Source organism: Natator depressus, chromosome 9, assembly GCF_965152275.1.
Source record: "Natator depressus isolate rNatDep1 chromosome 9, rNatDep2.hap1, whole genome shotgun sequence".
Classification (NCBI taxonomy): Eukaryota; Metazoa; Chordata; order Testudines; family Cheloniidae; genus Natator; species Natator depressus.
In genome coordinates this window covers 36,755,756-36,774,130 of record NC_134242.1, presented here as the reverse complement: position 1 = coordinate 36,774,130, position 18,375 = coordinate 36,755,756, and the positions used below count along the sequence as shown (strand labels likewise).

The 18,375-nt window shown below is 38.3% G+C and overlaps 1 protein-coding gene across 7 annotated transcripts in view; it reads left to right on the top strand.

Moving 5' to 3' along the window:
- The window catches only part of ACSL3 (acyl-CoA synthetase long chain family member 3), a 103,473-nt gene that overhangs the window by 68,998 nt on the left and 16,100 nt on the right, over positions 1-18,375 (top strand). For all 7 annotated transcript variants that reach the window (XM_074963936.1, XM_074963941.1, XM_074963935.1 and 4 more), the window contains 7 exons: positions 2,428-2,537; positions 5,258-5,396; positions 8,951-9,101; positions 10,289-10,412; positions 10,714-10,785; positions 12,013-12,152; positions 15,448-15,620. In XM_074963936.1, coding sequence (XP_074820037.1) covers positions 2,428-2,537; positions 5,258-5,396; positions 8,951-9,101; positions 10,289-10,412; positions 10,714-10,785; positions 12,013-12,152; positions 15,448-15,620 — 909 coding nt within the window. The remainder of the gene's footprint in view (positions 1-2,427; positions 2,538-5,257; positions 5,397-8,950; positions 9,102-10,288; positions 10,413-10,713; positions 10,786-12,012; positions 12,153-15,447; positions 15,621-18,375) is intronic.

Here is an 18,375-nt window from a genome sequence, read left to right as displayed (position 1 = left end):
CCCTCCAGCTGTATCTGCTCCGCTGGCTCTTCCCCTCTCCCCCCCGTTTCGGGGGACTGGCAGCTTCTGGTTCTATCACTCACCTCAGTGGCTCACTGCAGTCCTCAGTCTAGCCCCTTACTCCAAGGGCAAACTGCAGTCTGGCTTAGCCATGCTCATCACTCGCAAGTAGGGGGAAAAGAAGCCCGTCTGCTACTCTGGACCCCAACCAGGGACCCTCTAGCGGCAGCCACTTACTGCCCTCCTCCAGCTCTTCTCTACTGCCTACTTCCCTCGGCCACTTCCCCGTAGCCCCAGCACCTTCTCTGCCCCGTTGTGTCAGGGCCCCAGTCTGGCAGTCGTCAGCCTAGAGCTCTCCTAGCCTCTACTGATCCTGCCCTGCCCTGCCCTGCCCTCTTCTGTTCTGTCTTAAATGTTTCTCTGAGAGCCAGTTCTTCTCCCTTTTCCCTCCAGGGAGAGTGTGTGCTCCTCTCTACCCTCTCGTATAGGGCCCAGCCTGTCCCTGATTGGCTGCTTTCAAGCCTCCACTTGACTGGCTTCCAGTAAGACCTTCCAAGATTGGCTGGGGCTCTGTGCAGCCTCTGTGGCTTGCTTTAACCCCTTCCATGCCAGAGTGGGGCAGCTGCCCCACTCCACAAGGACAAAAATTGGTATATTGTCTTGCTCATACACATTCAAAATTACCCATCTTCCCCCCCTCCTTCCTCCTCCAGGATTGGTGTTTTATGCATTCTTTTATTAGTGTTCTTCCTATCATATGAAAAAACAATTCTTCTCTGATCTTGCTGTTGGATATCCACAGATGAACCTACAGACTCCTTTTGACTTCATTGGGTCTACCACAGAGGCACAAGGGTCTGCATATGCAGATCTGATTGCAGAATTGGAATCAATGTTTGAAAAGACCAGCAGTAGGCAGTTCAGATCTGGTGATTTTATGTAATCTACTAAACACCGCAAAAATAAAAAGGATAACTGATCTTATTTTTGTCATATAGAGGAAGCTTAGGAAATTTAAGGGAAACCGTTGTAGTTGTTGTTTTGAAGAACAAATGTTTCAAATAATTACTTTATAAAGTGTCACATACTATATATTCTACAGTATGCAAATCAGGAAATAAAATTTTTTTTTTTCACTTCATTAGCAGATAAATGAATTAGACTTTCAAGATTAAACATTTATTTACTTACATAATTTATAAGTAAAAGCAATGCTGTTTATGCAAATGTTTATACTCTGTTCAGTGAGCCCTATTTCAAAGACACAAATCTGAGGTGAGTTAATTTAAATAAAATACTTGAATTTGGCATTTGGTACACAAGAAGACTTTTACCTTTAACTACTACATACCTCTGAAAACTACAGTTATGCATATTATAATTTAACTGAATGTTGCATATAATTGAAAATTAGTGTAGGGGCTTGTTTAATAGTAATAATATCAGTATATGAATTTACTATAGCATTTGTATAATTGCAACCAGTGCTGATCCTCCCACTCCAACTCCTATTTCTTCATTACAGCTGAACTGATTTGGGGCAAACTCATACAAAGTGTGGGTTTAAAGACTGTGAATCAGGATTGTTTCCATTTAATTGTTTTCAGATGTTTAGCTATAATGTGCATGGATAATAGCAATGGGAATCATTAGAAGTGCATCATATGATAGAGCTTTTTATAGGTATGTATGTATATATAGAGAATGGGGGGGAGAGGATAAGGGAGAGAAAAGCAGCTTGATTTCAGAGCCTCCCAGTTGCAAATTTTTTTCGTCTATACCAACCAGACACAGAAAATTTGTGTATTGGACAGAAATTGTAAGTGCTATTCGTCAAAATTGTTTGAAGGGAAATCCTGAACCCATTTTTAAACTAAGAAAAGTTCAACCTTGTATTAATTACAACTTACTAATAGCTTCTGATCAGTCACCAGTTCAAAAAGTCTAGTAATGGAATATATGATTTTTGGAACAAGAAATTAATCAATTAAAGTTGGTCCTCTTCTATGCAGGAAGATTAAGTACAATGTAAAATTTTACAAATTAAGAACAGATTCCTGAATTTAAAATGATAAAAGCTAGGAAGATTGAGGAGCAAGTCTAGAGAGGGTTACACAGGCTCGTATGATTTTTGGAATATTCAGTTACTGCTTGCTTAACTACAAATACTCATATAAGCAACATTTGTTCTTGATTTCTCTCATAAGAAACTAAAACTTGCATTCATTTCTTTTAAATGTATATAACATACTTTTACCATAAGACTACATATCTTCTTGGCCGTTACCTTAGCTGGTAACACAAGTTAGCAATTTAGCTTGCCTGAGTTGGTTAATCTGAGGCCCTTTTTTTTTCTCTCCTTGAAGACCTTTGAAATATCTTGAATATTTATTATAAGGATTCATCAAGTTTATTTTTCTCCCACAGTTGTTACACTGTATGCTACTTTAGGAGGCCCAGCAATAGTACATGGATTAAATGAAAGTGAGGTGACAACCATCATTACTAGTAAAGAACTGATGCAAACAAAATTGAAGGTAGGGAATATGCCTTTTCTTTGTGAATAAATCTGTTGTAGTGTATGTGATCTGGTGTTTTTGGAGACTAAAGGCTGATGTATATGGCCCAATTTATTGATTTACTTGCCTTTTGTAACGCATGTATTTAACATGTTACAGATTTATTTCTTTTTTTACAATATAAGAGAACAAGAAACATCTAAAGTAAAATGTAGGGCTTGATTTTATGCTCCTTGACTCTTGCGCAGTTATCTGTACCAGTACAAAGTAAGGCATTAATCTTTTAATATGCAATGCATGGGTGGAATGTGAGCCCATACACAACCCCATTGAAACCAGAAGGGCTACTTACAGATAGCAGGAATCTGCCCACCTGTTGTATGTTACAGTGCTGAGGTGTAAAAAGCTACCAGTCTGATTTGTTAGGGGTTTACACATACTTTATAATCCCATTACCCTTTTACAAAGCAGTGCAGTGCAGAATCAGACTCATAAGTTATATAAGTAAGCAAGAAAACATGTTAATTTATCCATCTACTAACATCTAAAGTAGCCGAACAAGACTTAAGAAAGTGTTACCCCAGTGATTTAACTCTCTTACTAGTGTTGAGGCATTCAGATACTAAGTTGATGGTTGCGGTAGATGAATTTGGATGGGGTAGTGCCACTACACAGGTAAAATTTTTAATAATTTTACTTGTACTGGTGCAGCTATACTGGTCCTACCAATTGAGGCTATTATGTAGACAAGGTGCAGGCATTTTTAATATCTTATTTAACCTTACTGAGCTCGGTAGCTTAAAATACCTCAGTACAAGAGAGTTTGCACCATTGGAGCTGGATTAGTGCAGAAAAATGCTCACATTTGGCTTTTGAAAACAATGCCAAAGAGAATAAAAGAGTTAGTCTTGAATCTGTCACCTTTAGCAGAAAACAGGGCAGGTGAGGTTAGATCTACTTGTGTTCTGTAAAGCATTCTGAGATCATGGTTATGTATTTTCAGTATCCTGAGTGATCAGAAATTAAGCAAATAGGCAGCGCAGAATTATGCATAAAGTATATATGCAATAATAAATGTGACAAAATTTAGCACTCCTAGTTTATTATTAATTGTTTTCCCAGCAGACAGTGGATTGTGCAGAGTGGCAGCCTTTGTTTTTGAGTCAGTGTCATTTTTGAAATGGGAGATCAGCTTGAACATTTTTATTAAAGTAGCTTAAAGGTTGAACCTGCCAAGTCTAATAGAATCCTTTTTAATTACAAATAAGAATATGTTAAATTTAGCATGGTAGTTGGAAAAATAAGTAAATTTGATGAGAGAATTTTCCCCAGCCTAAAAATGGCCACACTTAGTGTGGCATCAGTTTTACTCAAACAAAAGTCTGAAGTGCTTTGTCATTCATTTATGGCTTCAGTTTGAAATCTTAAATAATTTAAGATCCAAAAACTAGCTAATACATATATGCAGAAATTTAACTACCTTCTTATAAATTCTAAAGTAGTATAACTAATTATTGTATTTTTGTAACTATTTCCATAAAGAGGTTTGGATAAGATTAAAAAGAAAGGTTTCAGAGTAGCAGCCGTGTTAGTCTGTGTTCGCAAAAAGAAAAGGAGTACTTCTGGCACCGTAGAGACTAGCAAATTTATTTGACCATAAATTTGTTAGTCTCTAAGGTGCCACAAGTACTCCTTTTCTTTTTATTAAAAAGAAAGCATTTTTCAGAGACTTAGTGAAAACTATTTGTGAAATAGTTAATTCCTCCCACTCAGAAATGAATCTAACCCTTAATTGTAGTATTAAGACTGATTGATTCTTAATATATACCTAACAGTTTTAGTCATTAGGACTGTTGGATTGGTCTTCAAATTACATTTTTCTCCAGAAGCTGAGTGCAGAATATTCAGAGTGCTCCAAGACCTTACTGACTGCAGATGGGACTTCTAATTTGCATTCCACACCTAGTAGCACATTGTGCAGCCATTAGACCCCTGAGCTGGTGCAACACATTTTTTTAAGCCAAAAATTGTGTTATTCCATTTAGAGTCAGGAATCCCTAAACTGTATTTTTAAATTTTCTTTTGGATAGTTACAAGAATTTGTACTGAACAAATAAAAACTAGAATGAATGAGTGTTAGAATTTTCTCTGACCAGCATTTTATATTTTGCCTTGTATCCTTAGAATTGTGGTCAGTATTCTTAGGTGCTCTAAAACTTAGATTTTGCTTTTGGTAATAAATACTATTTGACTATTCATTTTGCTAGACTTCTGTTTGCTGCAGAGCATATTTTAAATACCATACTAAACATTGCATTTCAAGAAATAACAGAGAAGACAAACTCAGTCATCCATTCTGAGCTCAGTGTTATCTTTGAATTGACAGGGTGATCCTTTTCATCAATATTCGGTGGGAGTGGCAGGTGGCCAGTACCTCTGAAAATCTGACTGTCTCAACAAGAGCACACAAAAATGGAGGCACCCAAAATTAGTGGACAGTTGTGAAAATTTTGGCCTTAATTTTATATTTAAAGAAACGCTTAAATTAGCCCTGATGTCCCAGAAATCTTGACCGTGGGAATCTGCAGTTTTCACCCAAAGAGTGACTTTATTACAGTTTAGTCATTTACATCAATAATATTTTAACATGTGCAGTAAAAATATTTTGTTTCTTTCCTGGCACAAACTTTTGCAGTAGCTTTCTGTGCAAAATGAAACATATGTATCCATTTCCACAGGAAATTGTTTCTCAGGTTCCACTGTTGCGACATATTATTACTGTGGATGGCAAACCAACAACATGGTCAGAATTTCCCAAGGGTGTCATTGTTCACACTATGGCTTCCGTGCAAGCAATGGGGGCCAAGGCAGATAATGGTATGTACTTTTAAAATATTTGGATTGGAGAAACTTTTGTCCAACTAAACCTGACTGAGTCAGGAGAGGAAGATGATAGCCCTTTACTGCTGAAAATCTTGTTAAATCATTTATGTATACATTTTATATATCTTACAAACTGCTTTTTGATGCAACTTGTTGTTGAAAAGTTTTAATTTGAAAAACACACAAATCTACAAACTTTCACCTTCTTTTTTTTTTTTTTTTGGCTACATGGCTTTTTCTCTTGACATGTTGGGTTTTTCAAAAAAGCAGGGTGGAAAGACTTGCATTAAAGCTGTATAGTGTATTTTATGTACACTTTGGTAAATTTGGCCTTGAGTAGATTTAGCCTTGAGTAGATTACAGTTTGTAATGTTATGGTTGTTCTTTCAAAAAGTTTACAACTGAACATTGACTTAATACGGCTTTGAAACTTTACTCTGCAGAAGGAAAATGCTGCTTTTAACCATCTTAATTTAAATGAAACAAGTACACAAACAGTTTCCTTACCTTGTCAAATCTTTTTTTTAACTTTCCCTTTATTTTTTTTAGTAGTTTACAGTTAACACAATACTGTACTGTATTTGCTTTTTTATTTTGTGTCTGCTGCTGCCCAATTGTGTACTTCCGGTTCTAAATGAGGTGTGTGGTTGACTGGTCAGTTCGTAACTCTGGTATTCGTAACTCTGAGGTTTGACTTTACTAAATAGGAGGCCTTATGTTTCACCTTGCTTCAATCTGTTTAATATTGCATACAAAAACTCCATTAAAAGAATGATAACTTTGCAAAGTAAAGCTTTCAGAAGTTAGAAAATGCCATAATTAGGGTTCCTCATGCAACTTTAATTCAACCCCCTTGGTCCTATGCATTATGATATGCTCTTTAATTACATGAACACCTTTTTTTTTTTCTTTCATTGGACCCTGTTTCATTCAGTGCCCATGATGGACAGTATTCTCTGGTTGGGTAGCTATGCAATACTTCTTTTTATACTCCTCAGTGCTCCATTCCATATTTACTGCACACCATGCAAACCCTTCTCTAAATACAGAATTATTATTTTTCTCATGGGCTTTTCTGCAGTACTCATCACTGTAATAATATTTGAGCATTTAAAAACATTAATGGCCTTTCCTTCATAACACTGCTATGTGTTATGTGGTAGTATCACCCCATTTTACAAACCAGGCACTGAGGTTTTGTAGAGATTAAGACCATGATTGTCAAAAGTAATTGCTAATTTTGGGTGCCCAATTGGAGATGCTTAAGGCCTGATTTTGGTTTTTTAGCGTGTTTAGTATTGAGAATTTAGCCTTGAGTAGATTACAGTTGCAGTTTTGAATGTTCAATATTCTTGAAAATCTTAACCTATGTGTTCCAAGTGGAGCATCCATAAAATAAAGAACACCCAATTAGTGGGCACTTGTGAAAAGTTTTGGTTTAAGGTCCAGATTTTTAAAGGTCTGTAGGTGTTGCAACGCTGAGCATAGCAATACTTAAACAGATTTAGGAATCTAAATCTCACTTTCAAAAGGGATTTAGGCACTAGAAACCAAAATCTCAGTGACAAAATGACTAAATCCCTTTTGAAAATGACCTTTAGGCTCCTTAATCAGTTAGGTGTTGCAATGGTGACACCTAAATATCTTTGAAAATCTGGCTTAAGTGACTTCCTAAATACATAGGAATTGTGTGACAGGGATAGAATTCAGTTCTCCAAGTTGCCGTTCAGCTGCCTGAATCGCAAGAATATCCCTTTTCTCCCTGCAGTCCCTTGCATTGTTCACTATGCACCTTGCAGCCTCTGCAGCAGATAAGTCAGGGTCCTGCAGAGGGCTGTCTCATTCACTACTCTGAAATCATAGAATATCAGGGTTGGAAGGGACTTCAAAAGATCATCTAGTCCAATCCGCTGCTCAAAGCAGGATCAGTCCCCAGTTAAATCATCCAACCAGTTTTTGCCCCATATGTGTAAATGGCCCCCGCAAGGGTTGAACTCACAACCCTTGGTTTAGCAGGCCAATGCTCAAAACACTGAGCTATCCCTCCCCCTTCTAAATCCCAGGTTCTATTCCAGGTTCTGGAAGGGAGTGATATCTACTGATTACAGACCCGTCTTTCCCTACCTACTCAGCCTCTGTTTTCCCCTTTGTTCACCCAACAGATGTTTCTGTCACACCTGCTCCTCACCACTCTGCATTCCAGTCAGGCAGTTTCCTCTTTTGCATGTATACCAGCAGTAAGAGCATTGAGAGCATGTATCCCTCCTCTGTCCCTGTGCTAACACCACAGTGGCCCTGGCTGCCAGGAGAGCAGTTGCAGGAATAGTCCTGTTCTTTGTAGATGGGATCTTCTGAGATGTTAGTTGCCAGATTCTAACAGTAGCTTAGAAATGGCACAAGTTTTTTCATGGTGGCAGAAAGACATGCCCCAGACACGTGGGAGACTGCTCTGTTGTATTTCAGATTCCTGCTCCAAGATATATAGGCACTAGAGCTGCTCTACGAAATGGTTGTAAGACTTCTTTAACATGCGCAAAACAGTGTATTTTCCATTATCTCATTCTGAGAAACAGCTGAACTGTTTTTGCATAAACATTAAAAATATAGTCAACCTCCAACAGACACCTGGAATGGAACATTTCGTAATGTTATAAGCAACTGAAAATAGGGTCTTATAATGGAAAGTGACTTACTGTTACCAGCTCTGCATATAAAACAGAACCCTGTATGCAAGGGCAAAAGAATAAACAAAAGGTGATTTAGTTTGCCCAACACTAGTAAACTTACAAATATAGCAAATATAATTTTATTTACAAATAAGGGCCCCAGTTCTACAAACACCTATGCATGTGTTTAACTTAGTGCATTGAAGTCAACGGACTACTCAAGCAAAAAGTTAATTACAGAAAATAAATTGCAGGATTAGGGCCTACATTTCTACAGTTCGGTGTGGATTACTTATTTCAAATGAATTACACCATCTTCACAGATGTTATAGTAGGTGAACAGAACATGGTTTTGAGAATTGACATTGGCTCAATTGTGGCTTTGCCGTGAGCCCTATGTGTAAGGTAGTGTGTTGCTATGCCCCAGGAGCGCACACAAGCAGATTGATTCAATCAGGCTCCTGGTTCCCTTCCCTGGTCTGGTGGGTATATATCCTGCCCTATATCTGGTGCAGCAGACATCTTCTGGCATGCCAGTGCAGCTCTGCTGTCCAGCACATTGAGGGTGGGAACAAAAGCTTTGTTCATTCCCCATTCTTCCCACCCATTTCCATCCAGGTGTGTGGTTGAGATGTAGTAAACTCACAGAGTCTGATTTTTACCATAGTGTAGCTACGCAGTATTCATAGATGATGCAGAGAAGTTAGGGGGCACTTCAAATTTTCTTTCTCCCTGTGAAGGTTCCTGGGATTAATTGTCACAGAAGTAGTAGTGTCTGGTTCCTTATCAGAATAATCACTATAATATGTTTTAGTATTTAAGATACTACATTTTATATGCTTTCTATACATTGTGCATAATTTTTTTTAATAAAAATTACAGTAAGCAAACAGCAGGCCAGGCCTGTACCCTCAGATATTGCAGTAATCATGTACACAAGTGGATCTACAGGACTTCCAAAAGGAGTCATGATTTCTCATAGCAACCTTATTGCTGGTATAACTGGGATGGCTGAAAGAATTCCTCATTTGGGGTATGTACCAATAGAAATTTTCATTAAAGATGGCTTGTAATTACATGCAATCATAGATTAATTATTGTATAACTAGTTATTCTATATAAAGTCTTCTACTGCACTCATTGCCACCATAGTATCTGAGCATTTTTCAGTCGTGCATTATTATTTTGACAGATATTAGTCATGTGGTTTTTTCCCATGTATTTGTGTTAGGGATGGCAAGGTCAAAGAAATGGGCCTTGCACTTGGACTAGAAAATGGTGAGGTTTGTGGTGGTCCTTGGTTCCATTGGGAGTTCATTCCACAGTCTTGGACTGACCCCTGAGTAAGTTCTGTGTCCCAAAAGGATGATCTTTCCCCTTAATGTGGAGAGTTTCATTGTATCAGCAGCAAAGTTGTTGACCACAAGCAGACATACAACTATTTTATCCACGTTTTTCAAAGGAAGTGCTGTTGATTATTTGCCCATTTACTATGTGGTAGATCTTAGCTTTAAGATAAGAGCATGACACCTCACTGAAAGATAAGTTAAAGCATTTACTAGGAATATTCTGAATAGTGACTTATTTTTATTTATTTATTTTTTTAAAGATTTTTTTTTTTTTTTAAATCCAAATGACTAGCAAAAATCCAAATAACAAGCCAGGGCAGCAGTGGCATATGAGGGTCAGAGTTTCAGTAGGGAGTGCTGCAGAGATTTTGGGCAGCATTGTGGCTCAGAGGGCAGTCTGTGGAAGCTGATGTAAGTTAGCCCCTTAGAACTGTCTAAATTACGTTTGGGACCGCTGAAGCCCCCGGAGCACCCCGGAATCAGGAGAGCACAAAGGCAGGGTATAGCCCCGTTCTCTTCTTTTCCCCTCTAGCTGTCAATTCTATGCTGCACCTCTAGTTGGTATAGCATAGACTCTTGCCTCTGGAGAAGTCTTTGTGGTCTTAGTTATAAGTGATCACTTTTTGAATCTTTTGTTCCCTGATAAGTAAATAACATAGTTTCCTCAGTGCCCCTAAATTTAAAATGAACATTTCACAACTTTTGAAAGCACACATATATGCTCAAGAATACTGAGATTGGTTTTCAGGCACACACACATTCTTTAACCTTCTCTGGTTCTTTGGAGGCTGTAAATACAGTTTGGCTTTAAATGATTGTCATGAAGACACTAAATAGTACAATATGAATGTGTCTTTTAAAAACTTTTCAGGGAAAAAGACATTTATATTGGATATTTGCCTCTTGCTCATGTTCTGGAATTAAGTGCTGAACTTGTTTGTCTGTCTCATGGATGCCGTATTGGTTACTCATCACCCCAGACATTAGCTGATCAGGTACGTAACTTGTATATGTCACACCATAACAATAAAAGATCAACTTTTGATGGATCTCTTAATAGCTGTTTAAAAATTTTTAATAGGAAAGCAATAAGAAAATCTTTATATACCAAAATATAAATGGATATATTTTTTGTTATATATCAATACATTAAACTAGTTTCTAAGCAATTTTTAAGGTGAAGGCTCTATAAACTGACATCACTGATTTTCTAATTAAGTAAACTGTCACTTTTCTATTTACATATTCAAACCTTTCACAAATCCTCCATTAAACTTTATGTTCCTCCCTATTTAGTCCTCTAAAATAAAGAAAGGAAGCAAAGGAGATGTTACTATGCTTAGACCTACCCTAATGGCATCTGTACCGGTAAGTTTAATGCTTTCTTTTAAAGATATTTCGTCATTCAAATGTTACATGACGAAGAGGAATAATATCTTGATAGTTACTGTAAATTACAAGGATGAGAAGACCTTTAGCGTTGATAGTTTACATAATGTCCTCTATATTTAAAAAAAAGTATATAAATATTTACACGGTGGTGTGAACATTCTTACATACTAGATGACTAACACTATTTGAAAATGTGAAACCAGATGCGAAAATTACACATGTTGGAATTTCAACTTTTATCACACTATTGCTAATAGTAGGTAGTATAAATATGATTTAAGTAAAATTAGCTAAATATGATCTGTAGAAGACATTTTATTCTATTTGTCATGAGTGTGCTATACTATTGTCTCCTAATAAGAAATGTTCCTTATAGAGCAATGAGTCTGCCAGCATTATGTAAAAAGAATGTGGAAAATTGGCTTTGGCGTAAACATTCGTTCATTTGTTGGTTTAAAGGGAAAAAATATACAAGCTAGTTAGGCCTTTTGTGGGCAAAGAATGTAGTGGGTATGCTTTACACCTTGAGGTATATTACTAATGAAACATTTGAAAGGTGGTATTTAACAGTAATTAGATTACAGTTTTATACTTCTAAATTCAGATAGTGTGTAGTGCAAGACATCAAAAATCTCAAAATATTTGAGTAATACCGTACTTTGTACATTAAGATTTTATCATTATTTTTGTTAGCTCATCCATGTTTTATCATTTAACTATAAATTGAGGATGGCGTCCTTCTGTAGGCTTTGCTAATGCTGAAGGGATAGGAAAGGGATCGGGGTCGGGGGAGGCGTCTACACCCTTGTATAAGCAGGAGAAGTAAACTCCATAGCATTTAAGAACACTGAGAGTTAGCAAACATGCCAGCTTGCACACCATAGCCAGTGCAGCATGAGATGCTGGTTAGGAGATGTTAAGACCCCTGGCTATATAGCACTTATGCTGCAGGCAGGATGTAAATTAGGATTGCACTGTGCACCTGCTCAGACTGGGAGTGCATTTTACTGTTGCTCTGTCACCTTGGTCCGTCCTAGAGATCCTACCCCAGATACAGGTATCCTGTAAAAGTGGGAGCAATAGGCAAGGATTTATGCCTTGAAATGTACTAGCATTTCTACGTCTCATGTTTACCTTTTAGTGCACTAAATTTAGTATTGCTATTAACTTGCTTATCTGTATTTAATCCTTTAATGTAACTAGGAAATCATGGATCGGATCTACAAAAATGTCATGAATAAAGTGAACGAAATGACCAGTTTCCAAAGGAATCTGTTTATATTGGCCTACAATTACAAAATGGAGCAGATTTCAAATGGCTACACTACGCCACTTTGTGACAGGTAGATTTTCAATTCCACTTTTATAGGGGTCTTTTTAAATGCTCATCAAAATATTGCTATAAGTGCAATATGTGGTCTTCAGTGAAGTCATACTTTTGTTTAGTTTTAAAGCTCACTGTTTGATTGGGGCACAATCCATTGACTCGCCTAAAGTCACACAATGAGTCAGTAGTTCAGTTGGGATTACTTCCGCATTTATTAATATAAATATAATAAAAGTGTTAAGTTTATTTTCTTTCAGTAATTTGAAAGCTTAGATATCTTTTCCTATTCAAGTCATTGTGTTGCTCCTGTTAGCTTTTAATCTGGGGTTTTGTACATACCTGGAGGGAAAAATCTATTTCTATAACCTAGCAAGGCTTTATCATATTTTGTTTTTAACGTAATGTGAACCTTATCATCGTAAAACTGGTCTGTAAGTATAACCCACGCACCTTCTGAGTGTGGTGTTCTGTCCCATCTAGTGGCACCGAAACCACTTAGAGCGATAAAAATGAGTCTGCTCTACAGCCTTAGCTAACAGCTAGTTGGCTTTTAGCTCATGCGGTAGAGGTTCATGCACTGAGGTCCCCGGTTCGGTCCCTCCCGCTGACGACCGGGGTCTGTCAGCGTTACGTAAGGTCATGGGAAGAAAATCTAAGGGAAAAAGGAGTTGAGGAGGGCTGGCAGTTTCTCAATGAGACAATATTAAAAGCACAACTGCAAACTATCCTGAAATATAGGAAGAACAGGAAGAGGCCCATATGGCTCCACGAGGAGCTCTTTAATAACTTGAAAAGCAAAAAGTAACCCTACAAAAAGTAGAAATATGCACAAACTCCTAAGGAAGCACAAAAGAATAGCATAAGCATATCGGAACAAAATCAGAAAGGCTAAGGCATGAAATGAGTTATACCTTGCAAGGGACATAAAAGGCAGTAAGCAGTGGTTCTTTAAAAACATTAGGAACAAGAGAAAGATGAAAGTATAGGTCCTCTACTTAGTGGGGAAAGAGAGCCAATAACTGATGACATCAAGAAAGCTAAGGTGTATAATGCCTATTTTGCTTCAGTTTTCCACTAAAAATGTTAATGGTGACCAGATACTCAACATTATTAATATTAACAACAAGGGGGAAGGAATGCAAGCCAGAAAAAGAAAAGAACAAGTTAAAGAACATTTAGATAAGTTAGAGGTATTCCAGTTGGCAGGTCTTGTTGCAATTCATTTTAGGGTACCTAAGGAACTAGCTGAAGCAATCTTTGAACTGTTAGCAATTATTTTTGAGAACTCCTCCACTCTTCTGGGACCTCCCCCATCCTTCAGAAGGGCAACTGTAGTACCTGTCTTTAAAAAGAGGAACAGAGAGGACCCGAGGAATTATAGAGCAGGCAGACTAATTTCAATACCTAGAAAGATACTGGAATCAGTTATTAAACACTCAGCTTGTAAGCACCTAATAGCCATTATGGATTTGTTAAGAACAAATCATACCAGACCTACCTAATTTCCTACTTTGACAGGGTTACTGGTCTAGTGGATATTGGGGAAGCAGTAGATGTGATATACTGCGATTTTTCATAAGGCTTCTGACACAATCCCACATGACATTCTCATAAGCACAGTAGGGAAGTGTGGTCTAAATGACTATAAAGTAGGTGCAGAACTGTTTGAAAGACCATACTTCAAGAGTAGTTAAAAATGTTTCATAGTCAAATTGGGGGTACATAGCTAGTGGGGTGTTGCAGAGGTCAGTCCTGGATCCAGTACTGGTCAATATTTTCATTAATGACTTAGATAATGGAGTGGAGAGTATGTTTATAAAATGTTCAGATGACACCAAGCTGGAAGCTTTAGAATTCAAAATGGCCTTGACGAATTGGTCTGAATTCAAGATGAAATTCAGTAAAGACAAGTGCAAATTATTTTACTTGGGAAAGAAAAATCAAATGGCCAACTACAAAATGGGGAATAATTGGCTAGGTGGTAGTACTTCTAAAAGGATTGGTGGTTATAGTGGTTCGCAAATTGAATATGAGTCAACAATATGATGCAGGTGCAAAAAAGGTTATCATTCTGGGATGTATTAACAGGAATGATGTAAGAAAGGCACGGAAGGTCACTGTCCCACTCTACTTGGTACTGGTGAGGCTTTAGCTGAAGTACTATGTCCAGTTCTGGGCATGACTCTTTAGGAAAGAGGTGGTTAAATTGGAGAGTCCAGAGGAAAGCAACAAAAACAGTAAAAGGTTTAGAAAACTTCGCTTATGAGGAAAGGTTAAAAAAAATTGGGCATGTTTAGTCTTGAGAAAAGAAGGCTGAAGGGGGACCTGACAACAGTTTTCAATTATGTTAAGAGCTGTTGTAAAGAGGACTGTGATCAATTGTTCTCTATGTCCGCTGAAAGTAGGACAAGAAGTAATGGGTTTAACTTGCAACAAGGGAGACATAGGTTAGATATTAGGACAAACTTTCCAACTGTAAGGGTAGTTAAGCTCTGAAATAGGCTTCCAAGTGAGGTTGTGGAATTCCCATTATTGCATATTTTAAAAAACATACTGACAAACACCTGTCAGGCATGGTCTGGGTTTACTTGGTCCTGCCACAGGGCCGGGGGCTGAACTTAATGACTTATTGAGGTCCCTTCCAGACCTACATTTCTGTGATAAGTTCTGATAGAAGCAGGGCCATAAAGACATGGGGGAAAAGGTAGTTACTCACAAATGCAGACAGAAAGGTAGAGTCGCATCAAGCTAATTCAAATCCTCTTGTAAACCTCAATTAAAATGAACAGCACATAAATATTTACAGACTACTGCTAATGTTTTCTGAGCCTTTTGCATACACGTGATACATGGGTAAGTCCGATTTAACTCTGCAAAAGTGTATAAATCATACAACTTATCTCCAAGCTCAAGTCAGTTGTAGGATTTAAATGATTTCAGACCTTGCTGAGACTAAAAGATATAGTATAAACAGATTTCTGCAGTTTGTTTTCCTTTTCAATAATGTGGGCAAAATAAACATTAGTACTTTGCTGTCTCAGTAAAGCATATTCAAGAGCATATTCAATAAGCATATTCAATATTTGACTTATCCTGCAGAGTAAAATGCAAAAGTAAAACCTGAAAATTTTCTATCTAAACATTAAAATTTTAAGTGTACTGTTTGTGGATCTCATCCTGCATTTTCTGCACATCTAAAAATCTTTGGAGTTAGTGGAAGTTTTTGATGCCCATGCAAAACAAGATAATCTCCTTGGTCTTCTATTTTTAAGCAACAAAAACATCATCATTTCTTAACTTTGCATTTTTAGCCTTATTTTCCGGAAAGTACGAATGCTGCTAGGTGGTAAAATTCGCGTCCTACTATGTGGAGGAGCTCCACTTTCTGCTGCAACTCAGAGATTTATGAACATCTGTTTCTGTTGCCCTGTGGGACAGGGATATGGACTAACTGAGTCAGCCGGGGCTGGAACAATCACTGAAGGTTAGTGTTGGCATGTCCAAATGGATGCGGTGATCTGTGTATGTATAATCTTCAGCAGAGTATTCATTTGGGCTTATGTCCACAAACTGGTAAGTGAGAAAACACTGAGAGGTGACAGGCTTTTTGAAGAGTAAATTAATTTTAGAAGGCATAATCTAGGGATTTTGTGCTAAAACATAGGAATATATAAATTGATGTTCTCATTATTGCAAACAAAGGTGAAATGGTCTGAACTGAATTTTGGAATTATTTGTGTATACTAGCTGAACTGAATAAATTTGTTCCAAGAAGCCTGCAGAATAGGTTGGCCAGCATCATGATGGGAATAATGCATTCACCAATGACCTGCAGTCTTTCTTGGGTGTACACAGGCTCCGGAATTTGATTTTCTACTTTTGGATAGAGACCATATAGTAATTAAGTTAAATATATAAGTCAAATATGTGAATGCACATTGCTGTGAATATGCAGTCACGTTTTTTTCCAGGATATCCAGTAACTCATGCAGTATTCCTGGGATTTGAATCAAGCCAATAGTATTGACTCAGATAAGAAAGAAACAGATCTACTTAAAAATATATAATATATACAGTAGATAACTCAGCTGAACCATCAATATATACTGTACTTGACAACAGGATTCTTGAAATACCTTGAGTTACAGTGAGTGCTGGTTAAAAAAGCCTTGACATATCATGTATGACGAATATAGAAAGTGTGCACTACAAAGTCTAGTTTTTTTTTCAAAACAGCTAAAAAAAATTTAAATTTGTTACTATGGATGAACTGACATTCATACAACAGTTGTGTGAAAGGCTTATTTTATAGGTTATGCTGCTTTATGTACAGTATGCATGTACTTAATAAACAGGGAATACACCACATCATTGGGTGAAGACTTCATTGGCATACTATTGGAATGTCTACATTACTCATGAGTAGCAAAGATGTTTTTGAGTTGTGCTGGTCATTCCAAAAAAAAGTTTCATAAAACTTAAGGCCAGAAGGAACCATCATATCCTCTAGTCTGACCTATATATCATAGACTATTACATTTCACCGTTACCCATATATTGAGCCTGAGGCCCCAGCAGTAAATTGTTCTTTGAGTGATGGTCCCTATGCATATTCCACTTGAGGTGCACATGTGTGACATGCACCTGAGACTGGAAGATTCTTGCTAGCAGTATCCGTTTGTCCACACATGTCTCTATCCTCCTTATACTCCAAACTGCTAATTCCTTTCTACTGCCCGTGTTCTGAGACAGAACTTCTTCAGTATCTGCAGTGTTAGCTAGCGTTCTTCAGAATTTTTAGTTTTACATAGTTTTAAAACATGTTTTTAGATGGTTTCAAATTAACTGGAGTAGTTTAGTAGTCTTTCGGGCTTTGCCTCCCTACCCCACTGGACACCCCTTCTACGGCTGCCTAGTATGTCCAGGATCCAAGATCTGTATGTCTCGTCTGTGGGCTTTCCCAGCTAGCAACACTCATATCCCCTCTAAGTGCATCATCTGCTGGTCCTTTCCCAGATGAACTTGTCAAGCCCATGAGTACAGGCTTAAAAGATTACAATGGGCTCATGTAATGAGGCCGCGGTCTGATTCTGGCTGTCAACCACCCCTGTACATCAGGCAGGGGCACCAAGAAGTACCCTTCTGAGCATGGTGTCTCTGAATCCGAGGATAATCTGAGCGGGGCTAACGACCCTGCCAAGCAGAGACCTGAGGAAGGTAAGAGAGAGAACTTTTTCACAAGAAATGTGAGAAATCTCACTCAAGCTCACCTTGACTTTCTCCACAACACCCTTTAAGTCGGGTGAGACTCCGTGCCCCACTATACAAGTGTCAGACGCTCACAAGGAGCATGGGACCAGTTTCAAGTCATTGAGAGGCAAGAGTACCTCAAAACCATCCTTAGCCAAAGGGATGGGACCATCCTCAGTCCTACACAGATGCTACCTATGCTGTCAGTACTGACAGTGAGAGAGGAGTTGTTGGTACCGCCAGTGCTACAAAGGGACAGAAGCCCGGTTCATTCTCCAGTATCAGGAGTTTGATACAGTGCCCTGGAGGACATTTCAATCTAAACAGGCTAAGAATTGCCAGTACTGTTGTATCTTGCCCTGACCATCAGTTCAAAACTCACTGGTACCATCAAACAGTCGAGGTGTAAAAAGACTGCTAATATTGACAGCACTGCACATCAGTATAAAAGCCTTCTTTTTTGCTACCCAGAATTTCCCACAATTCTTGACATATGAGCTACTCTCCCCCTCCGCAAGCTACGGAGGCAGATCAGAGTTTTGGAGCCACATTGTCTGGCCGTGCCCCCTCAGACCTTGCTTGCTTCCAGTTTCTCTGCCTCTGTTACAGTGTGCGGACAGCGATTTTTTTACAGCTCCTGCCTTCACATATGCCTAAGGGTGTGTTTTGTCAGATTTGGGGTAGTGGTGAGCAGTTATCTCCTGCCCAGCACCTGTTTCCTCTCAGGCCAGTTTTTTAGCCAGGTGTTGGAACTGTTTGGAGCCTCAGCTGCAGTGCCTTTCTGCTGACTCCTCTGAACCATCCAAGTATTGCATTGCTGCCTAAAATGCACCAAATGGTGCTCCATCTGTGAGACTGTATTCCCAGGCTTAGTAGATGGTGAGTTGTGCCCAGCCTCCACCCAGCCTTCTGTCTCTCTAACTCAGGGCTATGAGTCAGAGAGGCATGTGGAATCTCCCACCCACTGGAGTAACCACAACTCCAACATG